General features: G+C 40.8%; 1 protein-coding gene across 8 annotated transcripts in view; it reads left to right on the top strand.

Moving 5' to 3' along the window:
* The window catches only part of nf1a (neurofibromin 1a), a 159112-nt gene that overhangs the window by 93276 nt on the left and 47466 nt on the right, over positions 1-18370 (top strand). For 4 of the 8 annotated variants that reach the window (XM_078224704.1, XM_078224705.1, XM_078224707.1 and 1 more), the window contains exons 20-30: positions 2858-3298; positions 3703-3842; positions 4934-5056; positions 5380-5463; positions 6954-7070; positions 7211-7392; positions 9436-9647; positions 12954-12989; positions 14533-14694; positions 16638-16741; positions 17794-17929. In XM_078224704.1, the coding sequence (XP_078080830.1) occupies positions 2858-3298; positions 3703-3842; positions 4934-5056; positions 5380-5463; positions 6954-7070; positions 7211-7392; positions 9436-9647; positions 12954-12989; positions 14533-14694; positions 16638-16741; positions 17794-17929 (1737 nt within the window). The remainder of the gene's footprint in view (positions 1-2857; positions 3299-3702; positions 3843-4933; positions 5057-5379; positions 5464-6953; positions 7071-7210; positions 7393-9435; positions 9648-12953; positions 12990-14532; positions 14695-16637; positions 16742-17793; positions 17930-18370) is intronic. The other 4 variants (XR_013499075.1, XR_013499076.1, XM_078224708.1 and 1 more) reach the window with 2 other exon arrangements.

The following is an 18370-nucleotide window of genomic DNA, read 5'->3' as shown; positions in this document are numbered from 1 at the left end:
AGAATACTGTGGATGCTGGAAATCTGAAATAAAATCAGAAAATACGGGAAAATCTCAAGCAGGTCTGGCAGCGTCTGTGGGGAGAGGAACAGTTAGTGTTTGGAGTCCATATGGCTCTTTAGAAGAGTTGAAACATGAACTCTTTCTCTCTCCACAGATGCTGCCAGACCATAGAACCATATGATCCAGTTAGTGCAGAAGAGGCCATTTGGCCCATCAATTCAGCACCGACTCTGCGCGAAAATGTCCCTGTAACCCTGCGCACTTACCGTGGCCAATCCACCTAACCCTCACATCTTTGGCTGTGGGAGGAAACTGGAGCACCCGAAGGAAACCCACACAGACATGGGGAGAATGTGCAAGCTCCACACAGACAGTCACCTAAGATGAGAAACAAACCTGGGTCCCTGGCGCTCTGAGGCAGCAGTGCTAACCATTGTGTCGTCCACGATCTGCTGAGTTTTCCAGCATTTTCTGTTTTCATTAATCTTTATGTTGCAATTTAATATCATATCCCCCCCACTTTCAACAATGACTTTTGACCTTAAAATTTTACTTTTTACTGCTCATCCTTTTGCTGCGGCACAGTGGTTCGCACTGCTGCCTCACAGCGCCAGGGACCCGGGTTCAATTCCAGCCTCGGGTAACTGTGCGGAGTCTGCACGTTCTCTCCGTGTCTGCGTGGGTTTCCTCCGGGTGCTCTGGGTTCCTCCCACAGTCTGAAAGACGTGCTGGTTAGGGTGCATTGGCCGTGCTAAATTCTCCCTCAGTGTACCTGAACAGGCGCCGGAGTGTGGCGACTAGTGGATTTTCACAGTAACTTGATTGCAGTGTTAATGTAAGCCTACTTGTGGCTAATCAATAAACTTTAAACTTTTTTTGATTAACATTAAGCTGTAAAGGTATTAACAAACCAACTGGTGAAGGCTTTCACTCAATAACAAACATAATGAAAAGTTCATTGAAGCCTACTGAACACTCATTCTAAATAACTGGTGTCAATGAGGGCACCTGCCTATCATGAGTTGTACATAGTTAACGATGGCCAAAACACCAGTTAATTTTTAGTGGGTGCTGATCCAGTTATAAACTTCATCATGCACTTATGGCAGAATATGTATTATTGATAGTAAAGTTAGAGCACATTTTGATTGAGGTGATATTAGTTCATCAAAGATAATATATTATAACTTTGGGAGGAGGGTGGGAGCATTTGGTTCTGCCCCAAGATTTGCATCATCGCCATAGAGACTAATGGTTTTGAGCCACATGAGGTTGCTTGAGAAAATAATTCAAGTGTGCCCATTCCAGAGACTTAAATTGTTCTCTCTCAGCGCCAGGGACCTGGGTTTGATTCCACCCGTCGGTCTGTGTGGAGTTTGCATGTTCCCCCTGTACCTGCATGGACCTCCTTCGGGTGTTCCGATTTCCTCTTTCAGTCCAAAGATGTGCAGGCTAGGTGGATTGGCCATGCTAAATTGTCCCAAAATGTGTAGGTTATGGGGGGAGGATTAGCGGGGTAAATGCATGGTGATGGTTGGGGGGGGGGGCGGGGGGTGGTGAGGCTGGGTATAGCTCTGGGAAAGATGCTGAGTCGGTGCAGACTTGATGGGCCAAATTGCTTCTTCTGCACTGTAGGAATTCTATGATTCCCCATAGTAGTCATCCACTCAAAATCTCTCCATTACTTCCTGTGACAGCCTTGTTGATGATCTGGAAAGTGTTACGCATAGGAACAGACAAGCTTGCTGTATTCTACCTCTTCAATCTCCGTTTCCTGATTCCCCCATTTTCAATATTTCCTGTTTTGTGATCAAATCAGTTTTCTGATCCCAATTTCTTCTTGGACTTTAAAACTTGCACTTTTCAAGTAATTATCTTGGTCTAAATATGCGGGTTAATTCTGAACCTGTGCCCCATTAAAACGTTGTGTATCACGTTTTAATGACCTGTGGGTAAGCATTTTAGATTTGCTTTTAACTGGTTTAATTCTAAAATATCCTCTTGTTTTGGATTTCCACATCTGTTAGAAAGTCTTTCGCCATCTTCTCTGTCACATCCTGCAATATTTTCACTCCTTGTGAAGATCATGTGTCAGTCTCCTGATTCCTAGGGAAAACAACCTATGTTTACCCAATTTTGTCATGGTTAATTTCCTTCATTCCAGGTTTTAACACTAAGGTGAGGTGCCCAAATCTGAACACAGCCATCTTTAAAGAGCTGTAGCAGTATGCATGTGCGTGTGTGTGCATTTTCCTAACACTTGTGACAAAGCTCAAGATCCTATTGGTCTTGTGGCTTTCTGCACCTGAGAGAGTGTTCAAGCCAGGACCCCAAAATCCTTTCATTGATAATTTTGCATAATTAGTGTCTCATTATTCTGCCATTTTTGCATTCAAACTGTATTTTGCACTTTCAAACACGACTGTAACTGTTTTTGCTCATTAATGCGTTTAATCTGCCCTTTTGGAAATTCTTCTCTACACAATCCATTGTTTGAATGTTTAATATCATATAGAAACTTAATAATTAATTCTCTTGACAAAAGTAATGTGAATCTGGAAATAGAGTGAAAAGCTGAGGCCCCAGCATTGATTCCTGAACGCCACTTGCCAGTACCCCACAATCTGAGAATGGCCCTTCCACCTCAATGTCTGCACCTCAACCAATTTACCATCCATTCCATCAAGTTGCCTCCAATTCTGCTGTCTACTTTTTTTGTGCGACTTGCATAACTTATTATGTTTTGGTGAAGACTTTTTTAATGAAGTATTGGTTTTGTTGTACATATAGAATTGTTTGCCTTTTGAATAATTCATTTACTATAATATGTACTGATGAATGCTTCCACATTTAGGTGACAGAAAGCCTTCATAAGACGATTGTTAAGCGCCGGATGTCTCACGTAAGTGGGGGTGGCTCGATAGACCTGTCGGACACCGATTCTCTACAGGAGTGGATTAACATGACAGGCTTCTTGTGTGCAATAGGAGGTGTCTGTCTCCAGCATCGCATTAACCCAGGCTCAGTTACATACAGCCCTCCCATGGGACCAATTACTGAAAGGAAGGGTTCCATGATATCTATGGTCTCAACTGAAGTAAATGCAGAGACTCCAGTCAGCAAATTTTTGGAACGGCTGCTCGCACTGATGGTGTGCAATCATGAGAAAGTAGGGCTTCAGATTAGGACTAACATTAAAGACTTGGTTGGACTGGAACTGAGCCCTGTACTTTACCCAATGCTCTTCAACAAGTTGAAAAATTGCATCAGCAGGTTTTTTGACTTGCAAGGCCAGGTGAGCGTCCCAAGTAAATGAATTTGCTGGTTCTTTTTATTTAATAGCAATTGAAGTAAAATGTGTACAAAGCTGTTTCTGCTATGTTGCCCAAACTTGCAATCGTTGCGATGTATTGCATGTAAATTCAGTTCTTGAAGTAATTGTACTGGTGAAAGTATCTTATGACAGTATCTGATTGCATTGCTTTCCAGCAGAGCAGTTTCAGTATATATTGATACAACTGTCTTGTATTTTATGCCAAATGCTGACTATTTTCTGTATTTGACCATAATAGTGTTTTTCAGTAACGTTTTGGGTTATAACACCAAGGGAACTGCAGTCGCTTTTGGCTGAAGCGTCCCAACTACATTGTCTTTTAAACAAAGCGGTGCTCCCTAAAGTGTAACTGTATTTTCGTTCAGGTTTTATTGAATGATACAAACACACCGTTTGTGGAACAGACTATAGCAATTATGAAGAACCTACTCGATAATCACACGGATGGCAGTTCGGAGCACCTGGGACAGGCCAGCATTGAGACCATGATGCTAAATTTAGTTAGGTATGAGATTCCCTTTCTGACCATTTTGTCCGAATAACCATTATACATCTATCAGTGTTGGGCAATTGAGGTGGAATGGTATCATAAAGTCCAATCCTGACTGTTCATTTTTTACAGTGGCAAATGGAATCAGAAATCTTTCCCTTTCTTCTATCTTCGCTTCCCATTTCCCTTCACCAGGAGCAGTGAAGCCAATTGGATTGTCTCAAAGGTGAAGACAGCCAACTGGAAGAGGGACATCTTCAGTGGTTTGAGATGGGATTGGGCCAAGTTAGACTGCAAACAAAGATTGCTCAGTAAAATAGTTAATGAGCAATGGGATATAAACATTATTCCCATTAAGAGACAATGGTGCAATCTCCAAAATTAGAGTTCCCTGGATGGCAAATGAAATGGAGATTAAAAGAAAACAAAAAAGCTCCAACAAATATCAAATATCCTTGAAAGCCAGGCTGAATGCAGGGCGCAAAGAGGATATGAAAAAGAATAGTGGGCAGCATAAAATAGAATCCATTTCAAAAAATATATAAAACACATAAAAGAATAGTGAAAGGAATGGTGTGGCTGATTAGGGACTAGAAAGGAAGTCATCTTTATGATTGAGGTGCAGAATAAGTACTTTGCATCATTCTTTACAAGTTGAAGTGAAGTTAATGTCACAATTGTGGAGGGGGGAGGTGGGGTGGGGACAGAAATATTGGATAGGATAAAATTAGATACACAAAGCGTTAAATAGTTTGGCATTCCTCAGTTAATGAGTCGCCTGGGCCAGAAGAGTGAATCTATGTTGCTCTGAGAAGCAGAGGTGGAGAGTGAAAGCTCTGACCACAATGTCCAGTGCAATCATACCTATAATAGCCTTAATGTGCTTTAGATTTTAAAGAATAGTGGATTCAGACTGTTTTGCTGTTAATTTGAGAACCAATTCCATACGCAATACCGAATGATAGACCAACTAATCTTTTGATTGCCTGGCATTCCTTTATTAGCTTCCACTAACTTCACATACCAAGTAGATACAAAAGATAAATTCAACAAATAGGGTCCAAATTGCAGAACGTTGGCTCATCCTTTTGTGTTGTTCGATGCAGGTATGTGCGTGTCCTTGGGAATACAGTCCATGCAATCCAGATCAAAACTAAACTCTGTCAACTGGTGGAAGTAATGATGGAGAGACGAGATGATCTCTCCTTCTGTCAAGAGATGAAATTTAGGTGAGAATTTCAGTGCAAATTTTCTTGTAATGTGGATATAAAAAGATGACCAAGAATGATAACATCCAGAGGCATAGGCTATAAGTAAGGATATTGGATTTGAGCTGTCATCATAATTGTTGAGATTCCTCCTTCAGTAAATGTTTTTTTAAAATTCATTTGTGGGACATGGGTGTCACTGGCTGTCCAGCATTTATTGCCCATCTCTAATTGCCCTTGTTCAGAGGACAGTTAAGAGTCAACCACATCAACATATGAAATTGAGGGAGATTGATGCTGTGAATCCATGTTGCAATATAATATTTAGTTGACTTTTCTTCCAGGAACAAGATGGTGGAGTACCTGACTGATTGGGTTATGGGAACATCAAACCAGGCTGCAGTAGATGATGTGAAATGTTTAACGAGGTAAAGCAGTTTTATTTTTGATCAAATATTCCCAGGCCATGATTTCTGAATGCTTAAGTGATTGTCCTCTATTCCTGAGGTGATCCTATGTATTTATTGAGAGTATCTAATAAAGACTAGAAAAAGGTAAAATCCTTCTAACTTTTATAGCCTATTCACTTCACCATCAATCTCACCAACTTAAACTTTGAAGGAAATGATTTGTTTAAATACAGATCAGAATGGCAGAATAGACTCGTGATAACTGAATGGCCTTCTCCTATTTCTGTTCTCCAAGTTCCAAAAGTAATCAAGCATCGCAGCTTATCTGTCCATTCCCAAACGCTTCATCTCCACCAGTCAATCCTGATGGCTGCCCCCTCAACCAAATTACTATCCTCTTCCAGACCCCACCATTCTGGACTCAATGTGGCACAGGAGTACATGTGTCTGCTAATTGTCCATTGCAACCTTCAATTGTGTTATAAAGCAGTTATGTATTTAGATTTTTAAAAAATTGTTTATGGGATGTGGGCATCGATGGCTAGGCCAGCATTAATTGCCCATCCCTGGCTGCCCTTTGAAAGATGGTGGTGAGCTGCCTTCTTGAACCGCTGCAGTCCGAGGTGTAGGCACACCCGCAGTTGCATTTTAAGCAATTCAATATAACATTAATTGCCTTGTTTGGTTCACAGATACAATATTGAGGGTTAAAAAAAAAACTAACCTCTCTCCTCACTTGAGGCTCAATAATTTTAAACTACTGTCTTCTACTTCTATTTAAGTCAAATGTGTGTTTTAAAAAAAAATGTTATAACCCAAGTACCAAATTGTTTCATTTGCCTGTCATCAGATGGTCACAAAATATTGCAATAGGTTCAGTGATTCGATAGATATGTTAAGGAGCAAAATTTCAAAGATCCAAATTCATTTTTTAATTATGATTTTCTTAAGTTTTCTGTGCCCCTCTTTCTGTCTCCTATTTTCACTGTTTCTCGCACCCTCTTTCTTGCTTCGATCCCTACCTCCAAATGATGGGTTCAACTGAGTCTCTTTTCCCCTGCTTTAAGAGTTCTAAATGCCAGAGTTAACCATGGTTAAATTCTTCATCTCCCCCCATTAATGTATTCTTTCGTAGATAAGGTTTTCAAAATTGTGTAGGTTAAATGTGGGTTGATTTTCACTGCATGAAACAAGAGACAAAATCGTTAAATCACTTTATGAAGAAGAGCTTTATCATTATGTTGCATGTTGTATTCCCCCCCCCGCCCCAAAAAGTATGGAGAAGATTGGTTTTAATTTACCATCAAATGCCACCTAAACGTGCTTTAAGATTTATTGATGCAGACACTTTGCATGGAAAAGAAATCTACTCACCATTTCAATTATAAACTTGACTTGCATTGGCATTAAAGAAACAACTTGCCTTGACAGTACAAAAAGAACAAAGAGCTGTGTGAAGTTTAGAAGAATGAGTTTGCGTCCATGTTTTTTTATGGTGTCTTCCACAGAGACCTTGACCAGGCGAGCATGGAGGCAGTGGTATCTTTGCTTGCTGGGCTACCTTTACAGCCAGAAGAGGGGGATGGTGTTGAACTAATGGAGGCTAAGTCGCAGCTCTTCCTGAAGTAAGTCCACTTCAACAAAGCTAAATTACATTGATTTGAACTTTGTCCAAAAATTCCACAGCTGCCACATAAATGATTTTAAAAAAACCAGTTTTCGAGAATGTTGATGTTCAGGGAATCACTCTCTCTCTCTCTCTCAGGTATTTTACCCTCTTCATGAATTTGCTAAATGACTGCAGTGAAGTGGAGGAGGAAACAGCACAAACAGGTGGACGAAAACGAGGGATGTCACGCCGTCTTGCGTCGCTCAGGCACTGCACAGTGCTTGCCATGTCCAACCTCCTCAACGCAAATGTAGATAGTGGCCTTATGCACTCCATAGGTGAGCAGAGCAAATCATTGAAAATAATTCACCATTCCTCAAGGGCGGCTGATCAGAACATAGTTGCTTTGAAATTCAGGTTTGAACGGAAATACTTGAATCAAGTATAAATCAAGCTCCTTTAGATTGAGTCCTGTGACACACACGGTGGCACAGTGGGTTAGCACTGCTGCCTCACAGCTCCAGGGACCCGGGTTCGATTCCCAACCTCGGGTCACTGTCTGTGCGGAGTCTGCATGTTCTCTCCATGTCTGTGTGGGTCTTCTCCGAGTGCTCCGGTTTCCTCCCACAGTCTGAAAGATGTGCTGGTTAGGTGCATTGGCCATGTTAAATTCTCCCTCAGTGTACCCGAACAGAGTGTGGCAACTAGAGGATTTTCACAGTAACTTCATTGCAGTGTTAATGTAAGCCTACTTGTGACACTAATAAATAAACTTAAACATGTAGCAATCCTCGCGTAAAGATCAAATGCCATTCCCCTGCACTCAGAGATGCTGCTTCAAACTAAGGTTTGCATCAGTCAACCATCAGCCTTTTTTGAAATGGCTGTTCTTCATTGCTGAGTCTGCATCTGATGGGCTCTCGTAGCATTAAGTACCTCAGATACTGTCCTTGATCAACAGGCATGCAGGCACATCTGAACAAGGACCACTGGGCAGCGATTGGGTTACTTTATATCCTTTCTTGCGATCAGGTACCTCACCACCAATTGGATCAAAACTCGGGCAGTACTGATTTGCAAGACTTGAATTTCCACATTGAGCAACCTTATGTTTTTAACTAAATAGGCTATTGGAGTCCATTCTTCCTTACTTATCTTGATTTTTGCTCTTCCTTATCTTGGTTTTTCAAATGTAAAACACATCAAGTCAAATCTTCTGACTGCTGAATTGCAAAAAATATCATTACAATTTGCAGAATTGAAAGATGTTTGTATTTTGCTTTAGTTTTTAGTGCAGTAACTTATTCAAGTTCTTAGCATTCCAGATACAAGCTCATGCCTTAGCAAACCAGCTGTGTTATCACTACTGAATTCAAAGGGTAGAAATTAAACCTTTTTCAAATATAAAGATTCAAATTACTATCATTGAAAGAGTGCAGATTCAACAAACAAGGCTCTAGTTTGTGTTGGACTGCCCTGCTTGCATTAGAATGAAGGCCATCTCTGTGGGGCGGCACGGTGGCACAATGGCTAGCACTGCTGCCTCACACCCTGGGTTCGATTCCCGGCTTGGGTCACTGTCTGTGTGGAGTTTGAACGTTCTCCCCGTGTCTGTGTGGGTTTCCTCTGGGTGCTCCGGTTTCCTCCCACACTCTAAAGATAGAACATAGAACAGTACAGCACAGAACAGGCCCTTCGGCCCACGATGTTGTGCCGAGCTTTATCTGAAACCAAGATCAAGCTATCCCACTCCTTATCATCCTGGCGTGCTCCATGTGCCTATCCAATAACCGCTTGAATGTTCCTAAAGTGTCTGACTCCACTATCACTGCAGGCAGTCCATTCCACACCCCAACCACTCTCTGCGTAAAGAACCTACCTCTGATATCCTTCCTATATCTCCCACCACGAACCCTATAGTTGTGCAGGTTAGGTGAATTAGCCGTGCTAAATTCTCCCTCTGTGTACTCGAACAGGTGCCAGAGTGTGGCGACTAGGGGATTTTCACAGTAATTTCATTGCAATGTGAATGTAAGCATACTTGTGACTAATAAATAAACTTTTCCTCTGCACGCTGTCTCAATCAGAAATTAAATCGAAAATTTGAGGTAAACAATCTCAAAATATGATTCCAAAGTTGACAAATTTAGTGTTTACAAATGTTGGTGTCTTTTCCAAGATGTGTTCAGGTAGCATTGTTTATATTGGGTTTATGCTGGATTTCAGCATTGTTGAGGTTTTATGAATCATGCTAATTTTTATTGAGAAGATTTGTTTTTAGAAAATCCATTATCAATGAATGCTCTTTGGCAAGAACAATGTCTTTCCCACCCAACCATAACAAAACCCTAATTGGATTTGTTTCATTTTACTGTGTTTAGGCTTGGGGTACCATAAAGATCTTCAAACAAGAGCTACATTCATGGAAGTGCTAACTAAAATTCTTCAACAGGGAACAGAGTTTGACACACTTGCAGAAACTGTCCTGGCCGACCGGTTTGAAAGACTTGTGGAGTTGGTCACCATGATGGGAGATCAGGGAGAGCTGCCCATTGCAATGGCTCTAGCTAACGTGGTGCCTTGTTCTCAGTGGGTAAGTGGACTTATTCTGGCAATGTCACCTGCGTTAAGCAGGTGCACATAATGTTTGAAATACTTGGTTACTTGAAGGACTTTTTAGTGTTTGTATTCCAAAGAGTGTGCAAGGTGAAACTACCTTAGAAGCATGATTCTCATGCTAATATCCTCTTGCCTGGGAATGGTGGGTGGTCGAGTAAACTGTGAATGACGGGTGAAGTGACAAATGCAAGATAATTCTCATTTCTACACCACTCGACTCTCTCTCTCTCTCTCTCTCTCTCTCTCCCCCCCCCCCCCCCCCCACCCCCTAAGCTCATGCAAGCCTGATCTAATTTGTGAAAAAATATTAAATGTATGTAGTTAGACTCTGTGTAGCATCTTCACGAATTACCTAGCTCAGTTCATGGATGAGAAGACCAAGAAAGGATTCAAACAGAGAGATTTGTACTCATATTCTTCAATCACTTAATCCTGCAGTTGGACTTATTTTTTTTGACACAGCGCTATGAATTACTTTGAATATACTTACTTCAACCATTTCTAATGATTATTAGAGTATTGATATGAGCATTATCATAAACCTGGCAGAGTGAGAACCATAGGATTCCATTGGGTCAATTTTGGGACAACTTGTTTAATATCTTCATAAATAATGGCAGTGCGGTGGAAAATTTGCAGAAAATAAAAAAGCTCATGAAGGTGTTAGACCAAACTGGGTAAGCTGCATGGTGATTTGATTATGAGGAGGAATTGGGCAGATAGGCAGATGAAATTCAACATTTAAGGAATGTGAGGACAAAATAATCCAGCAAGGGATTTTTGCTGTTTAGGAAAATAAAGTGAGGAAGAACTTGGGGATATTTTGGTGCAGACTTGAAGGGCCGAATGGCCTCCTTCTGCACTGCAGGATTCTATAGTTTATTGACGAGTTGAAGCAGTCGCAGTGATTCCCAATCCCAGTGAGTAAACTTCATCAGGTCTTGGATGACTTACAAAGTCAACATTGAGCCAAGATAGTAAGGCATCTGCAATGTTCTAAATAATTGGTGCGCCAGCAATAAGAATGCATGTGCAGGTCTGGGTAGCTGTAGTACAGAAGGATATCACAGCTGATGCAAGAGTACAGAAGAGAGCACCAGAATATCTCGAGAAGATGGAGAGATTGAATTATGAAGAGTGATTATGGAAATTGGGCATTTTTTTGAAAGACGCAAGGCTGAGTGCTGATTTTAGGCTCCTTAAGCAACTAGATAACCAAGGCAAGCTGGTCCACCTTACCCAGAAAAATAAAATTGGCAGACACTGCCAGTTCCTTGAAGGGGACAAACTCAAAACTAAATAATTATTTCAGTGTGAGTGCTAACAGACTACCTAAGGGAACAGTAGAAACAGTGTTGATTCATTCAAACTAAAACTAGATGTGTTTATTTCGGAAATATTTTGGGAAGCTGTAGGAGTAATTTGATGTTTGTATGACGTGGTAAGTGTAGCTGGCTTGAGAGGAATAGATACCTGGGGGGATGGGGGTGTGGCCTGCTGGCACCTGATTCCTAAAGTTCACCATTGGCAGGTTTTCCTTGCATCCTGTCTGGGTCTGTGGTAAATGAAATGATAAGACACTGCCAAAATTTGTGGAAAACCCTTCTCCCATATTCGGTAACTACCAGGATGGTAGATGCTGGTGAAATGATGTCAATGCAATGTATGACTTTGTCTGTAGGTGGCAACAAAGCTTAAAATTCTTTGGCTTTGATGCTTAACTATTCCATTATATAGCTGATGATTTCTAGAATTGCACTGTGTTGAGAACGTTCTTCTGGTAGTATGTTATTATCCAATAAATGCTACCAAGTGGTGAAGGGACGTGGAGAGTGAGAGAACAGTTAAAATTGTCCAGTTGGATAAACTGATGCAGATGAAGGTCAATTACTTTGTGGTCCTCAGTTTTAGTCTATGGCTATTTTTATATATTTCCAGTCAACTTAGTTGCATGTAGGTGACAAGAATAGTTCACAGCACCATTAGGTAAAGTGTTAGTCTAAAAACCAGAATTCCGTGTCTGCGTGGGTTTTCTCCGGGTGCTCCAGTTTCCTACCACTGTCCAAAGATGTGCGGGTTAGGTTGATTGGCCATGATAAATTGCCCCTTAGCATCAAGGGGGTTAGGAGGGTAAATATGTGGGGTAATGGGGATGGGACCTGGGTGGGATTGTTGTCAGTGCAGCCTCGATAGGCCAAATGGCCGCCTCCTGCACTGTGATTTCTATGACTCTATGAATTCTAATTTCATTCAAGGAGGTCTTGCTGCGGTAGGTATGACCTTCAGTTAATTCACATGAAAAGTTTCCACATGGGCCCGAGGAAACATGGGTTCTTGTTTAAAAGCAAATTATTGCGGATGCTGGAATCTGAAACCAAAAGAGAAAATGCTGGAAAATCTCAGCAGGTCTGGCAGCGTCTGTAAGGAGAGAAAAGAGCTGACGTTTTGAGTCCAGATGACCCTTTGTCAAAGCTGAGTTGGGTCTATGGGTTCTTGTTCGTTTTTTCTCCATGTTTATTATTGGCCCATTCCCCGGTGTGTTGAGTTACTTCCTTCCCGTTTCGCCTCTCTCCTTCTCTGCTGCCTTTCAGTATGATCATGTCCCCTCTTCTACCTGTCCCCTACATAAGCATTTTTTTATTGTACTGGACATTTTTAAAATAGAAGCTCTTTCTAGAATAGAAGGTACATATGTATTACCTGTTATCATGTAAATGTCATTTTAAAAGATGATGAATTGCAATTCTCCATTCAATATATTCTACTTGCAGGTCAGTCGGATATGTCACTAAACCCAGGTCAAATCTACAGCTCACGGCAATGTATTGTCCCAAGTGGGATGCATTTAAGTGGTCTAGGTAGAATTATGGTGCTACAAAATGGCATACCACGGAGTGACAGGGTGGTGTTTTGGCAAAGTGATTTCTTCTCTGTTTTTCTTCACCACCCCTTCCCCAATCATCCTCACCCACATCATTATTGCCCCCAAATCAGGGCAAGTTCTTAAATTACCCAGATCATTAGAGGGAAGGCGGGAGTAAAGGTCGCACACTTCTCCGCAGAGAAATAAAAGTCAGATCTTACAATTAATTATGTGGGGACTTTATGGAGAGTGATGGGATGTTGAATTTTCTCTGATTCTGTCCTTCCTCCCAACTGGAATTGGACTGCACGCCGTCTATTAAACCGTTCCCACAGTTGAGTTTTACAAATTGCAATTTCTTGAAAAGTACTGCATGGATATAGCTCAAAAAAATGCAATTCTTCATTTTTACCACAGACTTCCATTGGGCCAGTCACAAATCTCAACCAACAGGTAGGAAAGCTTAAAATGTGCACATGAGCAAAATGCACTCTTGATCCAATTGCAGTAATTCTGCAGCTGCTTTGAGCAGAGAACGGTTTTTAAGTAGTCCTTTAGTCATTTCTTTCGTGGTGGTGATTTGCTTTTGGCAGCTTAACGTAGCTAAGGTTTGGGTAGCAGTTCTAAAAAGGTAGCATGACTTGGTCGGAGCTAAGCACTAGACCTATATCTTGACTCTTACACATTCTTGCCAGTAGAAACTAGCAGAAAGTTGGGTTTGGCGGGGGGGGAAAAAAATCTTAACTGGGATCTCATTGGGGTCTGATTGAACTTTTTGAGAAAGGAATGGCCTCTACAGTGATACAACAAGCATTATGTAATTAGAGTGCATAGCTTTGTAAATAAGCTGCACAATTGGTGGGGGGGAGATTAAGTTTAGGCACTTGGGCCTGGACTCATGATTTTATCCATCGACTGATTTCAGAGGCCTGTTACTCTTGGTCTGGATAGATTCTCTTTCCTCATGTAAATGCTCATTATCGAGTTTCTTCAATCATTGCTTCAGTTAATGCCCAAAAGGAGTTAGGATTTCAACCTGTAGAAGTTCATTTCAAGTTCATTCACAATAGTCTGAGAATCCTCACTGGGTCTTGTATGTTTATATATGCGAGTCCAGTCCCACACAAACCCTTAACTGCTCCTTGAAGTGGCAAAGCATGTCACTCGGGGTGCTTCATTAGGGATTGTCAATAAATGCCAGTAATGTCCACAGATGTATAAAACCTTGTATAAATATATAAAATCCCTCGCCTTTGAGGTAGGGCAAGGAGCTGAATTGACGGTTCCACAGGTCTGTCAATGGCCAAGTACTCTTTTATCTAAATGAGCAGTGCCATTTGACCTGTTTCTGGATGCAAAAAACATCCCTGGGATACAAGTCAAAAGTTCACCACCTGCTCAAGCTATCCTTGGAAGAGAGAAATTGCTGCTCTTGCTACCATGTTCAAATCAGAGCACCAGTACTGTTCTGTAATTTAGCCTGCTCTTTTATGGGGTTACGGGAATAGGGCCTGGGCGGGATTGTGGTCGGTGCAGACTCGATGGGCCAGATGGCCTCCTCCTGCACTGTAAAGATTCTATGATTCCATGATTTATTGAGCACAGTAACTCGACCTAATTATTGATGGCTTAAGTTTGAGACTTCTCCCATAACAGTTAATCACTGTTTCCCCCTTTGTGCTTGAAATTTTTTGTATTTGATAGGTCATAGTTTTTGTGGGAAAGTGACTCTAGTGACCATCCTTTCTGTGTAGAACTGAAACAAAACTTTAGTAATGCGGGGGTGGGGGCAGGTGGGGGTTGAAAATATCAGACAGGAAATGCTTTTTAAAGAGTCCTGTGCGAACCTAATTCTTTGCTGCTTCTCACTGGCATCATGCATTATTAACCCTGCGCTGTTCTTTCTAGTAGTTTATTCACCACCTTCAGTTATTTGTTGCAGCCCTGTAATTAATTTGATATGTTTGTTTTTCTTCCTCTCTTCCTCCCCCTGCAGGATGAGCTTGCTCGTGTCCTGGTGACGTTATTTGATTCGCGTCATCTTCTCTATCAATTGCTTTGGAACATGTTCTCTAAAGAGGTTGAGCTAGCAGATTCCATGCAAACCCTCTTTAGAGGCAACAGCCTTGCAAGTAAAATAATGACTTTCTGTTTTAAGGTAAATCTGTGCCATACTTATGCATGTTAAGGACTTTTGAGATGAATTGTATGTGAAGCTTTACTAATTTTCCTGATTGGGCAACTAATTATCTACAAGTATTGATGTGTATCCATTACAGTTGATTGTCATATTTGCTTTCCTGCAAAAAAAAAAGAATTGAGGGTACACAGTCTTTGCTGGCTTGTTCAGAGGAACCAGGGATTTGCAAGCAAACCTACAAAGGAGCTTCTCTAGTAACAAAAGCTAAATCCTTATTGACCCCAGAATCTGCTCAAGCAGATTGAATTGACCCCCAGATATGGTGTATCATTTTTATCTTAGGCCTTTAAGAGTTGGAAGTTGCACAGGCCCTATCTCAGCAGTGTTACGACCACAGCAGGTGTCATTTGCTGAACAAGCCAGATCCCATGTCTTACTGATTATAGATCTTTTGTATTTTGGAAGTGCACAGGAAAAGCTACTGATCCCAAAAGCATAGAACTCCAGTAACACCTTTAGGATTTTATTTAAAAAATATTAAAAAGAAAAAAAAAACACGAGTACATGAGGTTAAAGTTGCCCAGTTAAAACAGTCTTACAGAAAACCCCTAAACAAAGCCTACATGGTCAAAGCATACAAGTGGACTACCTTCTTGGCAACAATTCCCTTATAGATTTTAACTATAAACCAAAACAAAGTATTGTTACTTTAATAAAAGTATACAACATGACTTTTCAAACATGTCCATTCAGGTGTGGATACCAAACTTCTTTCTGAAAACAAAGACTTTTCTGGCTCGAAACTGGATGGCTGCTTCAAATTCACAATTTTCACACTACCTCCCCACGCAGATCAGGTCTCCAGGCCTTTTTGCCCCACAGAACCACCACAACTCAATTAAATGTCTTTAAATATAATTTTTCCCTTTCATCTCAAATTCCATTGTCCTTCAACACCTCTTTGAACTCAACTTCTCCAAAATATAAAAATCTTTCATGCTTTCCTATTTTGTCTCTACTTTCAGATCAACAAAATTTAATATAGCTTCCCCTGCCTACCTATAAAACCTTTAAGTTCCTTGTCATTTCTAAACTCCTCATCAAAAATCAGCAGCTGAAAAATCAAGTCTCTACTTGCCTTATAATGCATCGCTCGATCTCAGCCTATTTCATATTAATGTTGATACTGTTCCCTTTTATTCCATTTATCTGGAAACATATTACCCTGGTTTTTCCTGCTTTAATGCTTGCCAGCCAACATTCTCTCATTCATCAACATGAATTGATTGAAAAGTATGTACTGGCAAATGCAGAAGTAGGGAATCCATCCATTACCTGGTCATTGGGTGAGCAATATTGCTTAGTATTTCAAGATTCGCTCTAAGGTCCTTGTGCCTGTTAAATGATTTCCACTTAAAATGTGCTGCGCTTTGTTTGTGAGTTGGACGCCAAGCTTAATTGGCATGCTCCAGTGGACAATTACAATAGTTAGTCAGAAAGCCAACACTTTGAGGGAAATTTAAGTTTATGTACTTTTAATTGGAGGTTTGGGGTTAAGTAGAGCCATTGTTATCTTAACATTTTAGATGGCATTAATGTAGGGGACAGTAACTTTAAATTGGAAGATCAATTTTGCAAGTGTTTTTAAACCAGAGATCAGGCTACAGCCTCGATCTGGTTCTCTTTTTTTTAAATCATATAGACTGTTTTAAGTTGGGGGGTTCATTCTTCTTTCTGTTTTTGTGCTGGCCTCTCTGGTGTAAATGCCAAGTATGACTATGTCCCGCCCATGATGTGCTGCTCCTCACAGCATAAGAGCCATAGTTTTCATCGTACATCTTTACTGACAAATCTTTATTGACAAGTATTTAATTGGATCCTTGAAGGTTTATGTTGAGGGTGTGCTATTTATGGTTACTTCTACATTGCAAACTACCCATTTGCTCTCTTGCTGCTTTTAGGTCTATGGTGCTACATACCTGCAGAAGCTGCTTGAGCCATTGTTAAAAACGGTACTTAAGGACCCTGAGAAACAGCACCTTAGCTTTGAGGTTGATCCTACCAGGTTAGGATTGTCTTTCTGCCATTTTTGTCAGTGACTTGGTCTGTGAGGATGTTCAAGTAACAGAATGTTATGTCTGTTTTATCACAAATAAATATATCCAGATCTTTTGATTGTACAATACTTTCACATAACAGGGACATAGGAATTGCATGTCCCTGTTGTGTGAAAGTATTATCCTGCTATGTGCACCACCCCCCCTTCACCATCCATGAATCTAAGACAGCATTATTGGTCAGCTGTAGAGATGCATGCCCTCCCTCCTTGGCCCAGTGACAAGCAGGCTAATAATTGCAGCCTGCTATTGTTCCAGCTCTGATCAGATTAATCGGGCAAGGGAGGATCGCACATTGAGTGGTGAGCTGTGAGGAGAGAAAGAGAGCGGAAAGGTTTTTGTTAATTTTTGCAGACGGAGGGTCAAGGTCAAGTGAAGTCTTTGGATAAATGCAGGGTTGGAGGTTGGGGAGGATAATTGGACAAAGTTGGAGGAAGGAAATGGGGAAAGTACTTTGGGTGGAGGATAATGGAAACAGCAAGAAAGCCACTTGGATTGGAGGTGTAGAATAGTTTGGGGAAATGTCACATGGGGTGAGGCAGATGTACTGGCTCTGAACCTTTGAGCCTTTTATAGACTCCAAATTTGATGAGGCCCCAATGAAGAGGTTCAGTTTTTTGAACTTGTTATGAGGTATGCTCTACCTGTATGGTGACCATTTTCTCAATATCCTCCAGATTGGAGAGGATCCAATTTATTTGTATTTATATTGGAGGTGATACAATAATGTGTTGGCTAATTTAGATCACTTAACATTAGAAGTCTCTGTCACACTGGCACCTGCAGATATAACACATGGCAAGTAAATGAAACCAGACATGGAGACTGGCTGACATTGTGGTGTGGAACGCAGAGACCCACCAATGTCATAATTTAAATTTTATATTTCCATGCTTAATGCATGAACGTGCAAAAATTAGTTTAAACATTTTTCTGTGTGTTTTGTGGGGGGTTTTCTTGGCATCTAAATAAGAATGGTAATGTAAATACTGCTCCACAGGTTAGAATCATCAGAAAGCTTGGATGAAAATCAGCGGAATCTACTGCAAATGACAGAGAGATTTTTCCATGCAATTATTAATTCCTCATCTGAGTTTCCCCCACAGCTGCGAAGCGTCTGCCATTGCTTGTATCAGGTATGCCGTCATGCGGGTAATGGGAATTGCAAGGGGAGCTTACAAAGATAATGCTGGTGACTGGAATCAGTGTTGGAAGATTAGATAGAGGACATGGTGGGACATTGAAGCAGAAACTATAGAGTTCTGGGGTAAATTATGTTACATGGGAGAGTAGGATGTGATTTTTTTTTTCTATTTCTGCTTATTTTTAAGCATTAACACTGGTCATTGCAGCAAATTTGAATGCACCCATTTTGTCACAGTATGAGCTGTATTGTTAAGTGTTTAATTTTCCTTACCATTAAACAGGTTCTCACTGCAGCTTCTGGTGGCATTGCCACCCTTCAACCTGATATTTCTATTTTTTGATAACATTGAGTTATTTTACTGGACATTGACATAAAAGCCAAATAATTCCCTGTTTGTCAAATTATTCTAGGCTATATTTCAAAGTAGGAA

Source organism: Mustelus asterias, chromosome 12 (genome assembly GCF_964213995.1).
Source record: "Mustelus asterias chromosome 12, sMusAst1.hap1.1, whole genome shotgun sequence".
NCBI lineage: Eukaryota > Metazoa > Chordata > Chondrichthyes > Carcharhiniformes > Triakidae > Mustelus > Mustelus asterias.
Note: the sequence above shows the minus strand (reverse complement) of the source record. Positions and strands in the feature narration are given on the sequence as shown.